Below are 27,141 nucleotides of genomic sequence, written 5' to 3' on the forward strand. Positions count from 1 at the left end.
CAAGGTATCTATTACATTGTTTGAGTGTAGCTCATCAAGTTACTCTTTTGTGTTCCCGAACACTTTAACAATTAAAGTTGTGTTCTCAACATATGTCAGAATGCTCTCTTATCTTGACATTTCCTTTGTCAAACATCTTATTCCACTTACTTTAAATTCAATTTCACTTCAACTGTTCATAACAGAGCAAAATGAAATGAGATTCCTGGACAAAATAGCATAAATGTCCCATACACCAATTTTTGCTAAAGTTCTTTTTTTCCATTCTGAAACATCATGAGATAGACCCCACTGTTTACATTTCTTTCAGAATTATTTTCTCAGAGGTTTCACAAGAAGAGTCAGTTATGTTCAGCTTCCAGTATGCAAATGTTTATGAAGTGTCTAGTACTAAACTCTGCCATATTCCACTAAACAAAAACATTAAAATCAGATCCACAATGACTGAGATATTACCTCACACCTATTAAGTATCACAAAGGAAAGAGAAGATCAAGGGGAAGGATTGCTCAGGAGGCGAAGACACTGGCTACCAATTCTGGTGCCTTCATTTCCAAGTCTAGGACCCCTTGGTGGTAGTATAGAACTCACTCTCATAGGTGGTTTCATTACCTCTTCTGTGAGATGTGTTACAGAGAAGTGGAACATGCACAGACGTATGAATGTTTACGCACAGTCATTCACTCCCATTCCCCCCACACACTCCAGTGCAGCATACACACACACTCGAACACAGTACTAAAATAAATGCATATGTTGCTTATAAACATCAAAGAGATATTGCTCCCACTAGGATCAACCTATGACTTTTGAGGAATTCTAAGAGAGCTTTTTATCACTTTTTCCAGGAGACAAGGCACAATGCTCTTGATTCCAAATTCCAAAATCTTATTACAATGAATTGCCAAGAAAAAGCAAACATCTCTCATTCCGTTCATCATTTTACTTCAGCTTACTATTCTTTCCAAATATCTGGATATACATGTACATTTATATGGTAAGTCTTTTATGTATACTTCCATTGTATTGTAGGTTTCATTTGGTTTTTATTGAACCATATTTCTTTTCTTTCAAGAGTAATGCCTCTCCAATAACTTCATCTGTGATTCTATCCAAAGTAAAAATGCCAATTATTCCCTTCAACTTAACAATAATACATTGAAATGTGGATTGCAACCAAAATTAGAAAATGCTAATTTCATATGGTTTGAAAATACTAGTAAGTTAGTATATAAAAATTATCAATAATTTGGTATACAGTAACCAATGTATCAGCCAGTATTTATGCTGGGGCTGCAAACACTCTACTGAGTGATAAGTCTCTCTAAGTCACCAAGTGGAAATTGCAGTGGCAGCTATTTCTCTTTTTTTTTCTATCAATTGTTGTGAGGAACAAAATGTAAACATAGGAAAGAAGCCAAAAGATTTCTTAGTAACTACCACATTGGCATTTTATGTAGCAAAGTCTTAATTATTAGATTTTTCTTCATAAATGTCCATAAAAAGTATACTTCATGCAGACAGTTTTTTTTTTCAAAGTACATCCAGAGGAGTAAACTTGTCTGGAGATGCATTTTTTCAGCGATGGGTTTAATAAGTTTATTGATCTTAAAAATATAGCTAGTTGGGCTGGAGAGATGGCTCAGAGGTTAAGAGCACTTGCTGCACTTCCGGAGGTCCTGAGTTCAAGTCCCAGCAACCACATGGTGGCTCACAGCCATCAAAAATGAGATCTGGTACCTTCTTCTGGTGTGCAGGCATACATGGAATGTTGTATACATAACAAATAAATAAATCTTTAAAAAAATATAGCTAGTTAAAAACTAAGTGCATAGACAGGCATTTATAAACGAAAAATAATGGTGGCAGATACTATATTCCTTCTTCAACATTGATCCTTTTCTCTTTCACAGCAATTCACTTGGTTATATTGCTTGTCTCCCTCTGTACATCATTTTGCTTCAAAGATGGTTGGTCTCAAACCAAATGCAATATCTATTTGTGGATTAATTTTGCATGACATAGTGACAGTCCCTTTGCCAAAGTAGGTATTTAGATTATTAGAGTCCTGAAACTGACCTGATTTTTGTCAATATGATGGGAGGAATATTATGGTAAGACAGGGTTATAAAAGGATATCTGAGTTTTCAAACTAAATTTAAAGCGTAGTATGTGCTGAACTGACTTTACCTGATTATACTGGTTAGAGTTAGTAGAATATGTAATTTGAAGACAGAAGCTACATAGGGAAATATGTAGTTTCAAGAAACAGGTATTTTGCCAGGCAGTGGTGGCACATATCTTTAATCCTAGCATTTGGGAGGGGATCTCTTTGAGTTTGAGGCCAGCCTGAAATACAAAGTGGGTTCTTAAACAGTCTCCAAAGCTACACAGAGAAACCATGTCTCAAAAAACAACAACAACAAAAACAAAAATGAAAAGAAAGAAAGAAAAGGTGTTTTATCAACAGGCTTTGCGTATGTGTATCCCTGGAGAATGCTTTATCATAGAGATGTGCCTTATTATTGAAATAGAAACTTTTCAAATAAAGGTAATAAAAACTTAATTTAAAGGAATTTCTTTTAGGATGTAATTTATCTCTATTCAAATAATAAATAAATTTTAACCACAAATGTGCAGTTTGCCTTACGTCAAAACATATTTGCTAAATACTTCACACTGTTTTTCATTTGGCTAGACAAGTGCTACAAATTTTGGGGCACTATGCCTCTAAAACACTTCATATCTAGGAAAATACATTAGGGGCTGAAGATATAGCTCAAAGACTAAGAACAAATGCTATTCTATCAGAGGAGGGGATTCAGATCTAGGCAAATAGGGCTCATGAATGCCTGTAACTACACCAGTAGATCCAATGTGCCATTCTGAGCATCTACCCATACACAAACACAAGCACAAACACACACACATATATGCACACACACACACAGAGAGGCACACAAACACACACATATACACACATTAAATCTTTAAAACAATTAAATGTATTTTTATGTCAGGTATATGTCTTGTACTTTAATAATTCCTGAAATGCAATAATTTGTAAGTATTTATGTACTAATTATTTTGCAAAAAGATAGAGTGCCTAAATTAGGATAAGCTATTTATGGTTCATCTAAAGTCTAGATTTTTACTCAGTCTGAAAGCGGATAAAACTTCTCAATATTTCTCTAGCAGCTGACCCATCTAGGGGACATTTTGTACTTATGCAATTAGTAGAGCATTCAAATTACCTTTGATAGTGTTTAACTCAACAAATTAATGATGCTTTAACACTAATATCAAGCTATCCTCATTAGCGAGACAGGATAATATAGTGAAGGGCACAGGAAATGCCTGAGGTTAAGTTCCGTCTCCACCGTAGAATGTTATACAAAGTTAGATATATAAAACAGTGTTTATACATGATACTTTCTGCATCATGATACTCAGCATTGGAAGATAGCACACACGGCAGGCAGGGAGCCGCCGTAGACCTTCTTTAAGTGACAGCCATTGTTTTGCAAGGTTACTTAGTCCTCTTCAGAGGCTCAGCGTGCTTGCAATGAACCTTCAGTGATGGGGAACTTCAGACAATCACATTCTGCTTAGGGTGTGTCCCCCTGGGTCCACACAAAACAAAGATCCAGGTGTGCTTGTCTCTTCCTCTCTGCCCCCTGCGTTCTTGGATCACTGGAACTCTGGGAAACTGGAAGCTTTACTTTCCTCTGTTTATTAAAGCTAAATCTTTTATATTAAGCTGGTCTGGTTAATTTTTAACTACCGATCGACCACGCCCTTCACTTGAGAAGTACAACTCTTTTTTGTAGCCTTGAGTGAGATTTCTGGGAAGAGCTTTCCCTTGACCTCTTCAACAGCTAACAGTGCTTCTTTTCTTTTAGTGCTTTTCTCTGTAATGTGTGTTTCAAAATAAAAACAAATCACTGTAATATCAATACCTTTTTTGATTACTAGTTAAATTAATCTAGAATCTATATTTAATTGAAAACACAAAAAATATAATTGAGGTATGCAAATAAAACTGATATCTAAACCGGCTTCTGGATATATTTTTCAGACATTGTCATCTAAGTCCAGTGGAGGAGACTAAACTTTACTATGCTGATGTAATGCCCACTGTCCAGTGCTCTGTAATGTGAACTTGACAGTTACCGCTTTTGGAAACGTGTGAGAACTGTCTGCTCCACAGGAAGTGTAAGGGAAAAGTTTTCTCAGGAAAAAAATACCCAGTCACGGCAAAGCAAAGAGGAAATGTGAATGAACTAGGTGTCGTAGCGTTTTTATTGCTGTGACAATACCATATACGAAAGCATCCTAGGGAAAAGGTACTGATACACAGGATATGGAGTAGTGAAGCTTACTGGCTTGTTTACCCATGAACTGGTCATCCTGCATTTATATACCATACGGGAAAGACCACCTGCCCAGCTAGCTCATCCAGGCCAATCATTAGTCAAGAAATGGCCCAACATTTACCTACAGGACAATCCAGGGAGAGAAATTCCTTAAGTGAGAATCTTTTTTTAAAATGACACTAGCATGGGTCAAACTGATATAAAACTTGCCAGCACACTGGGGACGAATAGTTCAGGGATTTGCTCTTTATTTGGTCCATTTACAAACAAGCTTAGTTTGGATTTAAGTGGAAACAGGACAGAGGAAGGAACCTTAAAGACTCACGCTGTGTTATGGGATAAAGGAATGGGACAGAGTAGATATTCTCAAGATGTTTTTTATTTCAAATAAAGATGGGGTAAAAGCCATCTTTTTCTCATGTTATATTTTCACACCTACGAAAAGAAAATGCTGTGGAAAGGCCAATGTGGAAATCTTTGCTTCAAAACATTATTTTCTCAAATGTTATTGCTTAAATAGCAAACTAATATCATAGCATTATATGCTAAAATGGAAAAATTAAATACATGGAAGTAATTACTATACATTCTAAATCATTGACCTTAAAGAAATGAATGATATCGCACCACCTTTATGAACTATATTGACAAAGAATATAAATGACTTAAAGTATGATGAATGCAGAGCTATTAATCTATTATTTCCTTGTTTGGAGTAATCATTTTAAAAAGAATAGTCTTTTATACTCTCAAAAGATTATATATTGTATAGATTAGCATACTAAGTATATGCTATAGTTAGATATTTTGTTACATAAGATATATCCCAAGGAGCTTGCCTAGACCATTAATAATGAGAAATGCCAGATCAGGGAATTCATAGATTCATTCATTTTGCTTTTGTATCAGGTTAATAGCTTCAATTCTTATAAGGGCTCGTATTTTACTGACAGAGGAGAAGAAGAGTCTAGAGACAGAGAAAAATATTGATGGGATGATAAAAGCTTTTAGCTTCTTCTTACCTTACAATGCCTTTCCTATCTGGAAACAGGTTTTCCTCTGTAGAGGATTGAACCATGAAACAATGACAGATTGTAAGAAACACTACAAGTGCATCACTGAAGGGACAATATTATATAAAGTGAAAATTACATCAAATATTAAATCTGTAACAGAGAAGTACAAAAGTGTTGGCATTTTTCTGTTATTTATCCAAAGTCAGCTCCTGTAGGATATAATATAATATAAACTCACAATACACATTAATGAAAAACTTAAATTTTTAAATATTACCAAATATTTTCTGTACATAATATGCTGATCCTTGAAGGATATGGTGTATAACTTTATATAATAAATCATATGTATCTAAAATGATTTGAAACAACACAGTGTTTAGTCAATAAACTTAATGTATATTTTTCTATCATTATTTCTTATTAACAGTGGCATAACTCTGACTGGGTGCTATGTCATCTACTCATAGATATAGGTGTACCCATTTTTTAGTATTATAATCATCTATCTACCATCTATCTATCTATCTATCTATCTATCTATCTATCTATCTATCTATCTATCTATCTTTCTATCTACATATCTATCTTTCTATCTTTTCTCTGTATGTCTGTCTACCTTTTAATTTACCTGAATATACTTTTATATATTTTAATTATTTCGTTTTGTTTCTATTGACTTATTGTTACAATTATCTTGTTTCCAAGATAATTTGACAATGTGACAATCAAAAGCAACATTGTCAAAGACATTAGCAATTAAGTTTCATAGGGCGTGCTTACATAGAAAGTAATCATAGTAAGTTCTTAGTCACTATATATGCTTTACAGAGAATTACATTGCAACATACACTTGAATTTTTATTTTTGATTAATATTCTAGTTTTTACATTCTTAATATCTGAAAACTTGTTTTAATAACTTATAGAATCAAAAATTAATATATATTTAGCCCTCAATTATTTCAGACTTACACATTTGTTTTCATTTTTTTATTGGTTTTTGTTGAATTCTACGTTTTCTCTTCTTCCACATTTGAGGTTCAACTATAAAACACCTGAATCTGTACTACCTATACTCTCTTCATTAATCCCAATAATACAAAAGAAAAATATGTATACTGCAGTTACATTTTAAAGTCTGTGGAGCTACACAGATGTAACATATCTAGAACTTTCATATATGGGGCCTGAACAGCTGTGGGGTTTCATATGGGGAAATAGCTTTAAGCAATGTCTCATAAATATTGGCGCATAAGTTATTTATTTTCTGTTGGCATTCTAATTTGAATGCCAAAACAACAAACATGTCAATGCTGTTATGCAATTCATAAGAACAGAGAAGCTAATATTCATTTTGTTTTACTCTCTATGACTAATCTCACTTTAACTTAAAGTTGCTAACTTAGCAACTCATTTATAATCTGTCCATCTAGACTTATATCAATTTCAAATAGTAAAATACATGTTTTATTACTACATTGGATATTTTACAAATTTTATAATTATGAGAATCTTCTGACAGATTTGAATGAATAATCAAGATATTTCTCCTGAAACAAATTTTAGAATATTCCTTCAAAATGCAATGACTTGAGATTTCAAAGGTTTTTGATACATAAAATGGTATATAGTAGAAGAACTAATGATGTCAGTGAGAAGGACATACAGTATAGGTTACAAAAGCAGGTAAATATTAGAACAAACCTTGCTTAACAGTTTTTTTGCAAGGGAAAACCAGCATGAAGTCTGAATTCAGTAAAGCTTCCACACTAGACAACAGTCACAGGAAATACCTTAGGTCTTTACACATCTAGTATCTAATATCAAATAGCTATCATCTATCTGTCTGTCTGTTTATCTATCCATGTATCATCTATCTCTCTACCTATCTATCAACCTAGCTACCTACCTACCCACCTATTTCTCTACTCCTTTATGGACCTGCATCTTTTTTTTTTTTTAAATAAAGAAGTGTTAGATTCTGCTTTGATTCCACTTAGGGTGATTTCTTCCAACCGTTACTGTGTACTTCTGTGTTCTTTTATTGTTCATTTAAAATCCTAGGTAAAAATTTCTTGAGGCTATGAAATCATCTTTTTAAAATCATGTTGTAGATCAAGATTTTTTTCCAGGAAAAAAATGCTGTATTTTTCACATACAATTTTGAATTTATTACATCATCTTTAATAAAATAAAAAATCACATGCTAGCTGTTGAAAAATAAGAGGTCACCATGGACCGAACATCTAACAAGAATATATAAAAGCAATCACAATGTAAAAAAAGAACAGTGATCAATAGTATTTCTGCAGATGTTATTCCATTCCACTACGATCTCACGTATCATACACAATAGGTAGTTAGGTTACCTTTAGGTTTTACTTAATTTGGGGACATTTATTTGGGCTATATATCCAAATATTCCCGGGGTAGGTGGGAATATTTAATTGCCATGACGCCCTAGTTACAGATAATATCAAAACATTCCAAGTAGGTGTTTGAGCCAACTCTGGTCTTTGCCAAGAACGGTACTAACTTTTCATTTCTAAGTCATTATTTCAGAACCTATATTTTATTTTTGTGCTTTTATTAACATAAAGAAATAGTTAATGACCAAATAAGTTAATTGCTTAATATTTCAAAATAAAATGTAGACACAGATCCCTTATCACATAATTAAATATACATTTGCATTAATATGTGAAGTTGTTTTAAGAAGCAACTGAAAAAAAATATGTTTCTTAACAAGGTAGCAGTAATTTAATATGTACAAGACATTGAAAGTTATTCTTCTGAGTTATTAGGAATTTCACAGTTTCTTTGCTAATCAGTACCACAAACATATAGGATTTGCAGATCTCAAATACAAAATAAAATAACAACTTATTTTCATATGATGATGTCTATAAACATATAGTTAGTAAGGGCAACAGTCCAGATAAATCTTTTAAAGCAATTTCTGTAGATTTCATGTCTCACATTTAATATGTGACAGCTAGTTATGTATTTTCAATGTTTATAACAACAAGATTGATTGTACGTGACTAATACACATGGACTGCAGTCATGAAGACAGTTATACAGACCTAAGATTCAAATACCACACTTACTTGGGACTTACACCAAACAATAGAGATGTGGGCTAGCGTGGTATGTTAGCAATTGCCTATCATAAAGTGTTCTTGAAGGCAACCTATGGAAATAAATGTCCCCCAAAGTGTTTTGAAGCTATCTTTAAAACTCATAGTGTTATATAAAACTCATATAACACTCATAGTGTTATATAAAACTGTTTGTGTGTATGTATGGTACATATGCAAAAAGAAAAATGATTAATACAGATGCATATCCTTGTAGTAAGCATATGTTCCCTCCCACTCTTCCTGTATCGCTATAACTTTCATGAATATTTTGAATTGGATAAGTATGTAAAATATAGTCACTAATATGATTTGGGATTTAAGTTATTGAAAAATTCTGTAGAATTATAGGAAATTCATTGATGGCAGTAATTTAAACTTCCCAAGACCAATGTCTTCTATACTCATGGATAACTCCTCATCTTGATTGTGTTTTACATGATTTCTATGACATAAAACATTTTTTCTTTTACCTCACATTGATATAATGCTTTTGTTCCATACTTAATAATAAACCTACTTCATATTTATTTCAATAAAATATACTTACAGCTTTTTGTGAAACTTATCCTGATGGGTACATACACACATATAAACATATACACATGTACATACATACACACATATATTCATTATCAAATGAATTCTTTGTTGACCTTCAATAACTGTGTAATTTTAGAACTATTGTTCAAGGATTCTCATAAATGCAGAAAACATAATGACTGCCTTAATGGTAGTCTTCTGACTATTAAAAATTCAAGAAAAGTTTTTTAGGTAGTGCAAATAATATCAAACATATTTACAAAGTGTTTAGGAAATTTTAGTTTATCATCCAAACTATATTTTGAGTTTTATTTGCTAAATTACCTACAATTTTGTGGTAGAAGGTATTTATCAAAATTTTAATTCATTATTTTGAGTTAAATTTATAATAGACAATGACTGATGGAAATCTTTCCCTATGTAGTTGAGCGTTTGATTTTGGATTTCTTTCTTCTTTTCTTTCTTTTGAAAAATGCATTCTTTTGATTTAGTGAGGGTCTATTTATTTCATTTTTTTCCTGATTTAATCAGTGTGGTTCTCAATTAAAGCAAATATAGTTGACCAGTAATGATAATTTTCATACCAAACCAGTGGCTCTTAGAGTCAGGCTTCAAGAATATGGTTGACCCCAGACACATTCTCTTAGACAGTGCTTAGTTTTTCTAACAATTACTAATATATTCCAAAGATCTACTAACAGAACAGATGATTCAACATATGCTGTTTTACTTATTACTCAAAATGAAACAGGAAATACATGCTTTTACTTATTGCATTTCAAAGAGAAAGGAATTTAATCAGAGTTTAAATAAATTAAAATGTTCAGTAAATTATCCATCATTATGAGATTCATGATCTGACACAGTTTTGTAGTCTGGTCTCCTGAGCTGCATCTACTCTAACCACAGAACATATAGGATACAAGGAATTGAAAGGAACTTAGAATGTTTAAGTTTTAGAACAAAACAAAACTAATAGAGAAGCGTACTTTCAAAGAGAATCAGAGTAGTGAAAACAAGAGAATGATTCTAAATTCAGTTTCTCTTGTCCATAGTTGATCTTATAATCTGGTATGGAGTATCACATCTTGCCTTAACCATGTTAGTGTCAAACAAAAAGAAAATCCAACCTCTAGAAACATCCATAATACAGATCCACTTTTCCTTTGAGCACATTAAATCATTTACTTCTAAAAGATTACTGAATGATTTTAGTGACAGCAAGCCACAAATGAAAGTTACCTACGCATGAAAACATAATAAACCTGAAAGACACATCAAGTAGAAAACATGTCAAGAGAAGAGCCATTATCCATCAAGAGAAGAGCCATAATCCACAGCTACTTTAGAAAATGAGCTTTGGGTTGCAAACTCTAAACACATATGATCAAAACTCAATGATAACTCCATTTGCATGGAACTAACTGGGGACAGAGACATGAGCTTTCAATTTTTTCATGTATATTTCTTTAAAATATAAATAACAGGTGTAAATCCAAGTTGCGAAACCATGCTGGCATTACAGGTTTCTGTTCTGTTCTGTCCTCACTAGCTTGTCGTCATTGCCATTATGATTGTTTTAAAGTGTGGTTGTCCTTACCTTGTTTGTATTCACAGCAGTGATGACCCAGACGCATTGTGCGTTGCTGTCATACTGAAAGGGAAAGTTGGGCGATGTAAAGGTGCCACTTGGTCCTTGAAGATTAGAGCCACACGTCTTCACTGAAAGAGAAATTGAAATTTCAAACATAGGTATACAGCCCTGTAAAATCACAGTAATCAAATATCTTTCAATGGATGTTAAGTTCAAAATTGCACAATTATGACTGCATTGAAATGGATATTACGGTACTCTAATGTTCTATATTGAAATTAGAGTGCTTGTTGCATTCTGAAATTTGAAAACATTAGAATTTGTATATGAGTTGAAAGCTAGTTATAAATAAAAGTATAATATATTTAAAGATGTAGTCTATGGAGATTGTAGCATTTTTTATTTTATTTTGCTGAGCTATAGCAGGGTTTTTACATATCAAGGTTCAAAATTTTGATACTTTAAATGTTGCAAGAACTTGCGAATGTAAGTGTGAAATTGTAGGAGAAGGAGGGACTACTGAAATAATATAAATGTCTTCTGCATTTACAATTCTCAGATAGAAAGAGTTATATTTACCTAATATTATCTTAATACAAATCCCCAAAAAGACAGAATCAAAACCTCAGATTTATTGAGCAATGTGAAAAGAATTTCTTTGCCAGTTAATGAGTATCCAAGAACTGTTAATAAGAGCTGAGAAACATCAATATTAAATTGATTTATTTTTATTTTTTTGCCTGTGAGTTAGGCTGCTAAGACAAAAGAAGGGCCACCCAAGAATTTTCATGGATTTACACAGAAAGTGGCAATATTTTCTCAATTTTCTACCCATTTCTTAATTGTTTTCTTTGTGAAAAACACAATATTTCTTCATTTCCTTTCTGAACCACAAAGTTTCTTGGTGCTAATAAGTGTGACTTGTATTTCCATGCATTATTTCATTAAAATCTCATCATGTTATAGTGTTCTAGCTTGTCAAAAACAATCTATTTTATTTTAAGTAAATGACAATTCAGTATTCATATTCATATACTTATTTACAAATCTATCAGCATTTTTCTGTTGAAGATCAAGTTTTGATATTCCTACACGTACATGATAAGGCCACAGTATTCTTCTAGAACAACACCACAATGACTTTTACACCAATTTATTTCTGTGACATGGATGCTCAGGTCAGAGTTGGTAAACTCAAAATGTCTACATCATCTTTTTCATCTCTTTGAATTTCTAGGTAAGTTTCCCTATAGTCTCCTAATATTTTGATAAACTTTTTATTAAGGTGACTTTTACAAAAACATCTTTAACTCACCCTCATACTTCACTCTTATCTAAACACTGCCACAGATATATATGAACTGGTATTTAGATGCCTATGATTGCCAGTTTGTTTTTCCTCTCATAATTTATATACAGTAAAGTAGAATATGTTAAGATTTGACTTGTGTATAATCCACTGTCATTACCACAATCAAGACATGAATACATGCTATCCCAAATGTTCCACTGGGCCCTTCATAATCACTCCTTCTCTACCTACTCTTTCTACAAACCACCAATTTTCCTCTTGCTAAAGATTAGCTTGCATTTTCAGGATTAAACATAAAAAGACTCATACAGAATATATTGTCCTTTTTCCTATGATCAGTATGACTAAAGTTCATCTGTATAAGAATACTAGCACTTCATAACTGGTGTTGTATAGATGGGTTAATGTTTGTTATAAAATTTCACTTAAAGGCATTTGGATGATTCTTGTTCTTGACTATAATACATAGAACCATTATGAACATTTGTGTATATAACTGTATGTGGCATTGTTTTAATATTTTTCAATAAATACTTAGGACTAGATGTGCTGGATTTTTCCTATCGACTTCACTTCCAGTATCACGCTCTACCATCATTCATATTCACACACGTTATTTGTGCTCATATTGGCTCTTTTTCTTTCTAGAATGTGCCATCACTAAATTTCTGGATAGTCATGGCTAAAATGCTAAAATAGTTCTTCTCAAGTTTATGAGTCGCAATTATACCCACTTGTACCCTGCCTGATACAACATTACTATCTCTAGGGAGCATTCTCAATTTCTCCACTTCTAATATAGATTGTCTTTCCCATAGAACATCACACGAACAGCACATATATAAAAGTGCTCAGTTACTAGTGACCTGATAGACTGAGTGGCTACAAAGACTCTGAGAACAAGAGTCTGGTATAAGAAATACTTTCTATTTTGTAGTTCTCTGACAACATTTATTTCTTTTTTTCTGGGGTTGGATTTCAACGAAGGTTTTCTCTGTATATCTCTGACTGCTAGGGAACTCACTCAGTGGACCAGTCTGGCCTCAAACTCTGAGAGGCACCTGCCTCTGCCACACCCTTCCAGGTGGTAGGATTAAAGGTATTAGCTTCCATGGCCTGACCCCAAATTCATTTTCTAAAATGCACTTGCAATTACAAGCTTCTAAAGAAAGCTTATTTATCATACCTGTTAGTTGCTCATGCTTTTCTTGGTAGAGGCAGTTTGCTTCAAAAACGAATAAACAAGCCCGTTGGCACAGCTTTGAAGTGAATCATATAAGCAATGCTCCATTTGTTCTAGGGAAGACTCTGTGTGAACCTATAACTGTCTGTTGAAAATGATGCTTTCATTTTTTTCTATTCATTTAACTGTGCATAAGGAGCAGTAATGAAATGACAGCTAAAATCTAACTCTAAGTGGTTTGGTCGTGTCTGCTGAAATCCAACCTGAGGTTAATTTTAAGACATTTATATTTGGTGCGTGTATGTGGTCTTCCACATCTCTGCTTGCCTGTGTATGTGTGTGTTTGTGCACATGCATATACGCTCATGTTTGAAAACCCTGAGCAATTTCTCTTTATGTTTCTATGGATCTCAGTAGATTTCTAGGTCAGTGCATGAATGTCATTTTTTTTTACTAGTTTAATAGTGTGTAGGTTTATCGAAGAATTACATATGTTGACAGTCTTTCACTGTGAAAATTGAGCAAGATTTCTTTAGCCTTACATGGGAGCTAAGAAGACCTCAAAAAGACTTTATGCATGAGGAAAGTTGGACATATTGATGCACAGCAATCAACAAAATATGATGTAATTGAATAGAGAAATGACTTAATACTTCAGATTTTGTGCTTGACTATGGGCATATGATGGCTATTTTTATTCTATTTTAAGTTTTAAGATTATTTTAATATCTCAATGAAGATTTGAAGATGATCTCTCTGCAGTTTCTTACAGTTTGTGTTTACAATTGTATTATTTCTGCAAGATAAGATTAGGAGGAAGCTTAATCACTGTATTTTATAATTTTAAAAGGCCGGCAAGAATTCTATATTGGTAATGGTGATTCATGTCGTTAACCCCAACATTCTGGAGTCAGTATCAGGTGAATCTCTGAGTTCGAAGCTAGCCTGGACTACATGGTGAGTTCCAGTACAGCCTGACCATGTCTTGGAAAACCAAAAGCAAAAGAAAGAAAGAAATGACCTAAACTACTCTCTGAAGTTTTTTTTCAGTGTTCTCACACAATGTCATATGAAAAAGCACCTTGAAATATAAGTAAAAAAATATCATTCATTTGTCTTTCATGTTGATAAGTATTTCACTCTTTTAATTTCTAATTCTCCTTTTATCATGAGTATGGTTTAATATAATGTTTGGTTGCTTCTGTTAGTTTTGCTTGGCTTTTCACTTGAACACTCTCCCTGACTCCTACTGCTCTCTATTGGTTCAGAGTGGCTTGTATACCAAACAGGAAATATTATCATGTGCTGCGTATATTTTCTATTGGCTTGTGCTGTAGAACAGTGCGTAAAGATAAAATTGTACTGTAGTTAGTTTTGCTTCTTTCCCCAAGTTTTATTTTGAGATAAGTATTCAAGAAATTGACCCAAACCCAGAAAGACAGATACACCATGTATTATCTTTTATGTAAATAAGCTCTTATATCAGTGATAAACAAGCTACAATCCATAAAACCAGAGAGGTTAGGTAAAGATAAAAGGACTAGACGGTACATATAGATTTCATCAGAAAAGGGAAATCGAATAGAATATTAAGGATTGATGGATGGATGAAGGAACAGGAGGAATAACTGGTGTGGAGGAGTTAAGAGAGGCACAGAGGACAAAATATGGGGAAGATAGTGAAAATTAAGGGTTTTTGAGAAGTAATATGCTAATATTATACAGTAGAATATGTATGAAAGTATATATATATATATATATATATGTATATCCTATCTAAGTGAGATCACCAATTGGATGTTTTTTGTCACCAGTAGTACTAGGGCAACGGTGGTATAGAACATATGGATGTGATCAACTAATGTATGATTTAAGTTGATGACATACTGGTAGTGGAAACACATGCCTAACTACCTGTGTGGTCAGAAACAGGACAGCCCAGAGTCCTTAAGTAGGACCTAACATGATTAGACAAGCAAAATTGTTCCTTAATGATATTTTGCTATCGTCATAGATTGGTGCCTTGTCCAGTTGTCATCAGAGAGGCTTCCTCTAACAACATGTGGGTGCAGAGACCACACTCAGACATTATACAGAAAGAAGCTAAATTGTGGTCTTCATGTGTGCCTCCCCTAAGTGATTGGGGAGCTCATATGGGATAATGCTTTTGCACATGGTTAAGAGTTTTCACTCATATTGGTTTATTAAAGCCCTGATTGGCCAGTAACCAGGCATGAAGTACAGATGGGGCAACAAGACTAAGAAGATTCTGGGAAGAGGAAAGGAAGAGAGTCACTCACTAGCCAGACACAGAGGAAGCAAGATAAAAATGCCTCATTGATAAAAGGTACCAAGTCATGTGACTAAATAGACAAGAATAATGGATTAATTTAAGTTGTAAGAGTTAGCTAGAAATACACCTAAACCATTGGCAAAACAGTGTTGTAGTTAATATATTTTCTTGTGATTGATTGAGTGTGTGTGGCTGGGAAATGAAAGTACAATCTCTGTTCATCTACAGGAGATTCCATCTAAGAGACGGAGCAAAAATTGTGGGAATTAGGCAGGATGGAGGTCATCAGGAGAACGTGGCCTACTGAATCAACTAACCAGAGCACACATGGGCTCAGAGAGACTGAAATAACAAGTGTGGCCCCTGCAGGGATATTTTTTCAGAACTCCCAAGTATATATTAGGATTATTAGTTTGGTATTTTTGTGGGAATTCTAATAGTGGGAGAGGTTGTAACTCTTTTGCCTGTTGTTGGGGAATTCTTTCCTTCCTATTCTGTTTTCTTGTCAACTTCCATATTAGGACATTTTACTTGTCTGATTGTATCTTATTTTGTTGTATTTGGTTGTTGTGTTTGGAGAATTGCTTTTCTTAGATGAGTAGGAGGGGAAATGGATCTGTGGGGACAAGGTAAGAAGGGAGGAACTGGGAGGAATAGAATGAGGAGAAAATGTGGTTGCGAAGAATTGCATGAGAGAAAAATCTATTTCATTAAAAAAGTAATAGGAATTATCTGGGAATAGAATAAAACAATAAATTATGAATTATAAAATACTTCTGTTAATATTTATGATTTTAAAACAAGGTTAGTTGGGAAAATAAACATTTATTTCATATAATTCTTGATTCGACACAGATTTTTAAAGTATTCCCAGTATTCTCTTAAGTGAATATTGAATTTTATGTGCGTATATTAATCTAAGCAGGTTTCATTTCATTAATCTTACTGTGTCAGTCACCAATGGGCTCCATAAAAATAGTTGCAGCAAAAAATTATTTACAATTATGAAAAGGATTATATTAGAAGCAAGTTATGAGGAAGAAAAGATAAATGAACATGTAATAGTTTAATTTCTCTTATCTCTCTCTAAAAAAACCTCTTTAGAATATCTTAAGTATTAAACATTATGCAATATAAGTATGTATTTTAGAGCTAAATTATATTGAAGGATATTTAATGCTCTGACATTGAAATATGATATTATCATCAATAAATGTGTTAGGTACTTCACTGCTCACTTGTGAAGCAGCAGGTCCACTGGAGGCACTCTAGACATTTCTGACCATATAAAATATGGGTTCACTTAGTGACCTTAAAAATGATATTCTATTAGTCAAGAGTGAATAATAGAGAAATATACAGAATGATGTCTTGATTCAGCTGTCTTAAGATAATGTTAATAATTTTCAATGTCTGCTATACAGATATCAGTTAATAATTTTACTGATTAAGAATTTAACCATTAAATTTGAAAGTAAATGCATGGAACTTAAAAATAAGTGAGGTAACTCCAGCCCAGGAAGAGTTGGTATGTATGGTAATGGTCCCTTTATATGTGGATATTAGCTATTGGGCCAATGATAAGCAAACTACAATCCATAGAAACACAGAAGGTATTTACTCCTTATGTAGTATGAGAATTGAGGGAGGAGGCAGATAGTTTCCCCCAAGGAAAAAGATATAGAATATATAGTTATCAATGGATGGGGTAAGGGGACTAGAACAGGAAGATCAAATGGAGAAGAGGAGAGAAGAAGAATATGATGTAAGAAATATGAAGAGAGACAGCTAAAATTGATGGCTATTTGAGGAGTAATACAGAAACCTAATGCAGTAGGAGCTTTCTAAAATATATACATACATAAATGTGGTCTAAATAAATCCCCAAATAATAGTGGAGATAGAGATCCAACTGGACATCCCTTACCACCTAATGAAGTTTCAAGTTCTGGAATTGAGTTACACTTAACTGAGTTATTGGCTAAAGGTATCCCATAGAGATCACCAAAAACTCAAGTTTTTCTCCCCAAGAATATAGATTACTGATGACAATACCCGGTTTTTGAAAACAACAAGTACAAACTCTTTGAGTCTGGAGAAGTTGAGCTGTGAACCCACATAGAGCCTTCACCCTATGTGTTATACTGTATTTAATACTGTATTTAATACAGGAAGATATTCTGCATGCTATCAAAGAGAAACAAAAAACTTCAATCTAGCCAAAACTCTTTGATCTACCATGGTATCCTGCCTATAAGATATGCTAGGGCAATCATGGCATGACATTTTGAAAGTAACCAACCAATATTTGATTTGATTTGACACAATGAGATGAAGTGAATACATAGCACTGATTGGGTGACCAAGAAACAGAGGCTAGATAGCTCAGAGACTTAGGATAAAACCAAATACTAATCACCTAAAAAACATACAAAAAATGACTCCTAATGACATTATGCTTTATTCATAGTCCAAGGCCTTGCTCATTCCTCATCAGAGAAGCTCTCTTCCACTGAAATTGGGAAAAATTCCAAGATGCAGAGACAGAGGGTATGCATAGAGTGAGCAAGTTTGGAACACTCATTCCTAAGGGGGATGTCTCCATCACATACTTCTTCACTGGACTCAGGGAACCCTAGAGAAGAAGAAGAGGAAAGAGTGAAGGAGGCAAACTGATAGAGGTCCTAAAGAAAACAAGATCCTATAAGCTGACACTATTAATGCTCATGTGAACTCACAGAGCTGCAGCTGAATACATAGATTCTACACACACTCCTCTTTGTAGATATTAAGACTTCCAGTTTCGAGTTCTTATGGAATTCCTGAACCTGGAAAAAAGTGAATCACCTGATTCTGATGCCTCACTTGGGCTCTTTTGATTCCCTTCCTTTGTCTTGGCCAACTCTGAGGCAACTAATAATTTTTGTTTTATCTTATTACTTTGTTATAGTTTATTCATTTGTTATAGTTTATTATTATTATTTTACTTTGTTATAGTTTATTATTATCCATTAGTAGTCTTTTTTTTGTTTTCTAATAGGAAATAGAAAGGGAGTAGATTTGAATGGGAGGATAGAAAGGGAGGAATAGGGAGGGGAAACCATTACCAAGATATATTATACAAGAAAAAAAATCTAATTTCAATTTAATGGAAAAATCATTTTGGCAGGAGAATTATACTTGTGTTTTTTATGAATGCAAATATTTCTTATAGATAGTTAAAGCTGAAGTATTTATAGTTATCTAGTTCTTATTCTCTTATACTATGTTGCTTAATCCTATAGTTTTTAAAATATATATAACATATGTATATTTCCATAAGCATTTCTATTGGTTTTGTAAAGGTGAGGGCATTATTGTTGAGTTCTGTTGACATCATGTCTTATTTGATACGAATACATTTTCTCCTGAGGTTGACTTTATAACCTGATGGTAAAAAGTAAATATGATTATAGTATAAATGTTACAGTGCAGAAGTGCATTTGATACACTGGGTCAAAATTACTAGTCAAGTATGACTGCTACAATAGAAACTGAGGATAGTTTCTACAAATGTCAATAAGGTTAGAACATAAATTAATTAAGTAAATATTACCAACACCATGCTTTAACCAACTGAGATAAGTGGCCTGTTATGAGTGTTATATTGTTTGGTCATGTGGGATCTCATTCTTTTATTGGTTGATGAATAAAACTGTTTTGGCCAATGGCTTTTCAGAGTACAGCCAAACAGAAAATTCAAACAGAGATCTAGAGATAGTAGGTGGAGTCAGGGAGATGCCATGTACCTGCCAAAGGTGAAAGATGCTGGAAACTTACCAGTAAGTCACAGTCTCATGGTGATACATAGATTACTGAAAATGGATTAATTTAAGATGTAAGAGCTAGCTAGAAATATGCCTGAGTCATCAGCCAAGCAGTGTTATAATTAATATAGATTCTTTGTGATTTTCTTGTTTTGATGGGGCCAGTACCAAAAGAGCAGTCTATGTCTACAAATGGCACCAATGTGGGGCAATTACATCCACGTAAACCCTAAGAGAGCTTGGTAAGAAAATCTAGACACAAAAGAGAGACTTTTAGACAAGGCAATCAGTTACAGTAAAAAATCCTACTCTTTTCAGAAAATGGCTATAGTAAACTTGGCTAAAAATGGTATTATATGCAAAAGAAAACTAATCACTAATATGTGGAGAAAACAGAGTCCTCTTTTGAATAATTGTACATTAATTTTATTTTTTTAGGCAGGTGACAGATAGATGTAATTATCTCAACCATCCCGATGTTTGAAATCATCCTGCTGAAGCTGATTTCTCTTTATGCAATGTGGGTCCTAGGGAATGAACTCAGATCATTAGGATCAATAACAAACATCTTTATCCACTGAGCTTCTAACAAGCCTGAGAGTTGTTCTATTAATGTATATATAGAGAAATTAGAATACTGGAGGAAAAGATAAAAAATGTAAGAGTAAATATCCCTGTAACATAAGATCAGATTTCACAGATTGTTGGCTTGAAAGTTATGATTTTAGTTTTTCTGTATAATATTTGGAAAATCAAGCAAGGACTCGTCTGCATCACAGTTTACCCATTCCTTCTACCAATTTGGTAATAAAACCAAAGACCTTTCCAGTAGTTTTGAAAGTCAGATACTGAGATTCATTTAGTAAATTGTGGTGCAGAAAGTCCTACACTGCATTTTTTATAATCATCTAAACACACATAAAAATGCATATTAAATATAAATAAAATATTTTTATGCCAGGTTTTTGTCTTGGGGGTTTATTTCCTATTAATATTTAAACAAGTTTTATCTAGCAATGTAAAGAATTCAGTAAGTTAGAAGAAATAAACAAAATCTTGGACACACATGCCTTACTAATATTGTGTCATGAGGCATAGGAAACTTGAGCAAACCAATAGTGAGTAATGAGATAGTGTCTGGAACAGAAAGACTTCCAGCAAATGGTACCCAAGAAAAGATGGCCTCTCTAAGGAATACTTCAAAGAGTTGATGAGCAGATAAAACAATTCTCTACATTGTTCAAAACAAACAGAAGAAAAGGAAATTCTTCAAAATATATTGCATAAAACTATTGTCACCCTGATAGCTAAGCCAGATAAAGACACCAAAAAATGACTGTTGGTCCCTCTCCTTGCTTAACATAAGTCAAGTAGTCCTCAATGAAAATTCACCATATTCACCATATGAAAATTCACTGTATATTCACCATAAAGTCAAATTTATTTCATAAACCCAGAAGAGATTAATATATGAAAATGATATATATATATCAATATTAAAAGTATAAAGAATAATGACATATGGTGATTTTAGTAAATACACAAAAGAGGAGGATATGAAAAATTTTGAGATTTCTGTACTGTAAAAATTCTGAAAAATCTAGATACAGATATACCACATCTTAATAAATTAAGGTCTCATAACTATAAATTAAAGTTTTATAATTAAGCCAACAGTTAATATCACCCAAAGTTTAAAAAGCGTGAATTTTTCAACATAGTAATGAAACTCTGGACCAAAGAGATCACACAATAGAGAGAAATAAAAGACATTTAAATTGGAAAAGAATATATTGAGCCATCACTACAAATATAAAGACTTTATAGATACATAGCTTTAAATATCACACACACACAAATATAAACACATTGAACATTAATATAGGTGAGATGATGTCACAGGCACACATACTCACACACAGAATTAAAACTAGAAAGCTAGTCAGCAATTTCATTTGGTGTCTATTTTTAGAGATAAAATACTCTGGAAAAATAAACATACAAACCAAAAATTTAGGAGGACAGGGATTTATTCCATGTTAGTACGAAAATCAATCCAACCGGAACTTTAAACAGCTATTCCCAACACAACCACAGTCAAGAGTAAAGAGACGCAAGTGCATGCATGTTTGCTCACTTCCCTGCTGCTTTCTCCCTTTTTATACTGTTCACGATTCCTTACCTAGGGAATGGTACTGCACACACTATCTGAGTTGTTCCTAATAATTAACATTAATACCATCCCATCAGACACACCAACAGCCCAATCTGACCTACACATTGCATCTGTTAAAATTCTCTCTTCGGATGATTCCAAATTATATTAAGGTGACAGTTAGAAAAACTACATTTAAGTATCACAGAAAGCAAGATGAACAGATCCAATAGAAGATCAGAGTAGGACAGTGACTACTAGAATCTGAGCAGAATCTGAGTATATTAGGAGATCAATGTCAAAAGAGTTTATTAATGATTATTAATACCTAAGAGACAGACACCATAAAGTGATATTTCCCCACTGGGTGAGTATTGATAAAAAATTTTTTTTACATCTTAAAAATATAAAACAAAGGACTTAAAAAGACTTCATCCTAAAGAAATGATATCTGTGATACAAACATGTTTAATCTGCTTTAAATATTGCAGGACGTTCCCATGTGTGCACATATCTTAGGCAACTCCATAAATATGTACAAATTTGTTTCCATGTTTCAGTTAAAATGTTTCAATAAAATAAATAAATAAAAATACTTTACAATATATTATATATGAAATACGCACTATTTAGAGAAGAAATATGCAGAGATAGAGGGAGAGAGAAAAAGAGAGAGAGAGAGAGAGAGAGAGAGATGCTCTTATCTGAAGGTGAATGATTAAGCCTATTTAAGCCACTGTCTTGAATCACCAGCAACTGTTTCAGCTTTGCATGACTTAATTGAACAGTTTAGTCTCTCTGGCTTCACAGTACACTGAAAAATTGTCATGAGTGAAGCAACAATTAGGATTAATCGTGAAATACATCTTGGTGATATCTGCATAAGAATAGGTCTAATGCATGTCTTCACTAAAAGAAAGTGTGTAAATAATGAATAATGATGAAATGAACCCAAAGCAGCGAAATGGAAGCCGAGGAAGACTGCATAAAAGACATATAATTTAAACAGCAAGAAGCAGACTATCTAGGATGAGATGAGTCTGATTAAAAACTAATAAAAACAATTGCTCACAAAGATCACTAATGCTGATATTTTTTCAAGATAGAAATAGGAGGTAAAATCTTTTTTCCAAACATAATTGCTAGTAGTTTAGCTTTATCCTAAAAGTCTTATTTATATATATGTTACTCTCTGCTTTAATCACTTAGAGCATGTTATGCAATATATTTGTTTTAATTTAGAGACATAGTATATTTATTTGCTTATCTGGACATCTATTCAGTCAATACTGCATCCTAAGTTTCTAGAATGCTCTTGAATGTTTGAGAGTTTGTGATCAGTTTGGCTAACCAGCCTCTTCCTTCCCCACCTCACTATTATTTTAAGAAGAAAGAAAACACAAAACCACCAAGTAAAAACTAATTACACCACCATGAAAATGCTATAAAGAAAACACAAGGGTTGGTCTCAGTGGATAGATCTGGGAGTTAACTATAGTCTGAGGAGTCCCATTAAAAAGATCCCTCCTGTTCCCAGGCCCAAGGAGAGGTCCCCAGATTGTACTCTGGGCAGCAGAGGAGAGGGTGCCTGAACTGGCCTTGGCCCATAACCATACTGACGAATATTTTGCATGTCACCACAGAACCTTCATATGGCGATGAATGGAGATAGAGATAGAGACACATATTGGAACACTAGACTTAACTTCCTAGGTCCAAATGAGAAGCAGAGGGAGGGAGATCGTGAGCAAGGAAAGCAAAATCAGAGGGGGCTTTCATCCGACGATGGATGGAGATAGAGATGGAGACCACATTGGAGCACTGTAAGTCAGGACCACGAAGGGTGCGTTCACCCACTGATACAAGGGGACTGATCGAATGAGAGCTCACCAAGGCCAGCTGGACTGGGACTGAACGAGCATTTGATCAAACCGGATTCTCTGATTGTGGCTGACATGGGGGCTGACTGAGCCCCCGAGGCCCAAATGAAGACTGAGAAGCCATGGACAATGGCACTGGGTCTTGTTTCGTCTGCATGGACTGGCTTTTTGGGATCCTGGCCTGTTTGGATGCTCACCTTCCTGGACCCGGAGGGAGGGGGGAGGAACTTGGATTCCCCACAGGACAGGAAACCCTGACTGCTCTTGGGAATGGTGAGGGAGGAGGAGAGGGAGTGGGGGGAGCAGGAGGGTATTGGGAGGAAGGGAGGAAGTGGAAAGAGTGTTTTCAGATACTTGAATAAACAAAAAACAAAAAACAAAAAAAAGAAAGAAACAAACAAACAAACAAAAAAATCCCTCCCTCCACAAAATAAAGTTTCACAAATGGAAGATCACAAAAGCCATGGTCCATGAAGGCAAAAGTAAACTACCTGGATTTTAAATATCACTTTAAATGAAATAAAAATTTTTATTTAATTCAACTGTATATTTTAATGAAAATGTTAATATTTTCTTACAACTGAATAGACATGTCTTCATTTGATTTATCAGGAAACTTTGCATCCATCTCTCTGAAAACAATTTTTCTTGTATTCCAAAGTAGTTCTATGTCTTAAGATATTATGGTAGTTTTTGCCTTCTTGTATTTAGTTTATGCTGATATGTGAAGTAAATCAATGATGACATAACTGACAGTCATTTGTGGAAGGACGCTTAGAAGAAATCCCACACTAGCTCAGAATTGAGAAATAGATGGTTATTTATTTAGGGGTAAACTCACAAATCAGAATCCTCTGCTTGAACAGAGAGATTAGAAACCAAATCCACCAACTGGAAATAGAGCAGAAGTATGCTCTACATCGGCTTATATAGTATAAGAGGCCACGCCCCAGTGGGCAGGGAGCCACTGGCTGTAAGACTTCCTAGAGCAGTCATTCTTTCAAAAATGGAAATTGTATTTGTAATATTTTCTGTTTTACAATGAGGAAAATATTTTGAAGTGCATTTCAATATCTTTATAAAAAATACATTAAAAGGGAAAACATAAATATAAGATTTCTGGATAAAGATTTAATAAAATCAGGTCCTTTGCCATTAACCTCAAGTTTGTGCGCTCCCAATAAAAGTACATTCTGAGAAGAATCCTGTTGTGGTCGTCTCTTCTGCTGGCAGACGCGGCGTGCCACATATAATATTCTATCAAGTGGCTATACTATATTTTAACTCAGCCACTTATTAAAATTTTTTACTTTTTTTAAAAAAAAGATTTAATAAAATCATATTCTGATAAATACTGATTTTTAGGAATATCTATTTTTAGTAAGAATTTTAAAATACAATCTTTTCTCATTTTACATAACTATCCCATTCCTACTCCTTCCCTACTGCTTCCCCCACCTACTCTCACTCCTCAGAAAAGGATTATCATGGGAAGTCATCAAAGTCTGACACTTCACTTTGAGGCATGACCAAGGGTCTACCCCCTATATCTAGGCTGAGCAAGGTATCTCCAAAAATATTATGCTCCTAGATGCCAATTCAAGCCCTAGGGATAAGTCCAGGTCCCACTGCCAGTGACCCACTGACTGTCCAGGCCTCACAACTGATCTCTACATTCAGTGGACCTAATTTGTTCCTATGCAGGTACCCTGCTATCAGTCCAAAGTCAGTGAGTTCTCACTAGTTCAGGTCAGCTGTTTCTAGGAGTTTCACTACTATGGTCTTGACCCCTTTGCTCATATTACCACTACTTCCTCTCTTGGGCTGGTCTTTAGTAGCTTGGCCCAGTGCTTCATTGTAGATCTCTATATCTGCTTCCATCAGTGACTGGTTGAAGGTTTTATGATGACAATTAAGGTAGTAATCAATATGATACAACACAAAGAAATATAGAACCTAAGAATTGGCCCTAAGTTATCTGGACACTTGATGAAAAATGAAATTGCATACATGTATGTCACTGAAATTGAAAAAGTAAAATAAGGTGAACTTAGAAATTTTTAAATATAATAATAACATTTAAAGGTTTCAGAAATAAATTTTAAGAAACTAATATTTCATCTTGTCATGCTACAAGGTAAGTTAGCTTAATTAAAGTGTAAAATTTTAATTTAGCAAAATCCAAAGACCCATATTTAATTAAAAGTGGAATGTATTATACAAGTGTCAAAGTGAAATATTGCATGTTCATTGATCTATAGAAGACCCATCGGAAAGCACCCATTAGATAGCTTGGCCATCTTCCATCTTACCACAAGGACAGTTGCTCAACCATGTCCATTGCAGTCTTATTCATGATAGCCAGAAAATGGAAACAGCCTACAAGTTCCTCAACCAAAGATCTGATAAGAAAATGTAGTACATTAAACTAATAAAACACGGCTTTTAAAAAGAATGACATCATGAAATTTTCAGGTAAGTGGATGGAACTAGAAAAAAAAAATATTTTGAGTGAGGTAACCCAGGCCCAGAAAGATAAACATTATATACTCACTTATAAGTGGACATTACCTGTAAAGAGTAGTCATACTACAATAAACAGCATCAAGAGAGTTTAAGTATTAAATAGAACGGAACGGGGGACACATGGATATCCTTGGGAACGGAAAATTAAACAGATTCTATAGGCAAACTGGGGGTAGGAACAGGAGGAATCAGGCAGTGAGATGGAGAGAGAAAGTGAGTGAGAGAGAGAGAGAGAGACAGAAAGAGAGGGAGGGAGAGAGAACAGGAAGAGATGACTGGAATTGGGGGAGTGGCATACAATTGGGGAACAACATAGTAACCTATTGCAGTTAAAACTCCCTGGAATCTAAACGAGTCATTCCAGTGAAGCATCTTTGTAATGGGGGATATGGAGCCCAAAATGTCCATCTTCCATAACCTGGCAAGGCTCCTAGCAGTGGAAATGGGATAACAAACTAGCCACAAAACTTAAACTATTTGTCCTGCTTGCAGGATATGCTGGGGCAAAACTCAGATCTTGTTCTGTGGCCATCCCATGACTGATCCTAATTGGATCAATGACATGAGAGGGATCGCATTCCTGACACTACTTGGAAGGTCAGGAACCAGAGGCAGAAATGGCCAGAGAGCTAGAATAGGGCCAAATACATTTGACCAAATAACAAATAAACAAATCAAGAATATGATTCCTATGATATTCTGCTATACTTATATGCATCATAATTAATAATAATCCAGAGACAAAAATTGGAGTTCAATCTGAAAGTGAGAATAGCAAAACCATCCATCAGTCATTGACTCTTATCTCTACCTGAGTCCGATGTGGTGATCTTACCTTCAGGAATCTCAGAATGAAAGCTGTCTCCTCCTGTTTTATAATGATCTCTAGTTCTGGGATTAAGGTGAACACCATTACTTCTTAGTTTCTGTTGCAAGCTAGTGTGGCTACTGGGATTAAAGGTGTGTGTAATAGCTACCTGGTCTGGAAGGCTGGCCAGTGTGGCTGTTTTACTTTTCTGAAATGCTCTTACCCAAGCATCAGAGATGCAACTTATGAAAAGAAATGTAGAGACCCACACCCAAACATTACGCAGACGTAGCAGAACCCTACAGAAGAGGAAAAGGAAGGATTTTAAAAGTCAGAGGTGTGGGGTACATCACAAAAACACAGCCTGCATAAATCAAATAAGCAGGGTTTGTTGGGGCTCACAGAAACTGAAGCAACAAACGTGGGCCTTGTATGAGTCTGAGCTACGTCTCATGGTTGTGTAGCTTGGTGTTCTTGTGGGACTCCTAACAATATGAAGAGGGGGTA

The 27,141-nt window shown here is 34.2% G+C and overlaps 1 protein-coding gene across 1 annotated transcript in view; it reads right to left on the reverse strand.

Annotated features, from left to right (window-relative positions):
• Positions 1-27,141, reverse strand: part of Csmd3 (CUB and Sushi multiple domains 3) — a 1,053,984-nt gene that overhangs the window by 535,536 nt on the left and 491,307 nt on the right. Inside the window, exon 11 of the mRNA XM_087898772.1 lies at positions 10,678-10,799. Within this exon, the coding sequence (XP_087754898.1) occupies positions 10,678-10,799 (122 nt within the window). The remainder of the gene's footprint in view (positions 1-10,677; positions 10,800-27,141) is intronic.

Source organism: Myodes glareolus, chromosome 19 (genome assembly GCF_982192425.1).
Source record: "Myodes glareolus chromosome 19, mMyoGla1.1, whole genome shotgun sequence".
Taxonomy (NCBI): Eukaryota; Metazoa; Chordata; class Mammalia; order Rodentia; family Cricetidae; genus Myodes; species Myodes glareolus.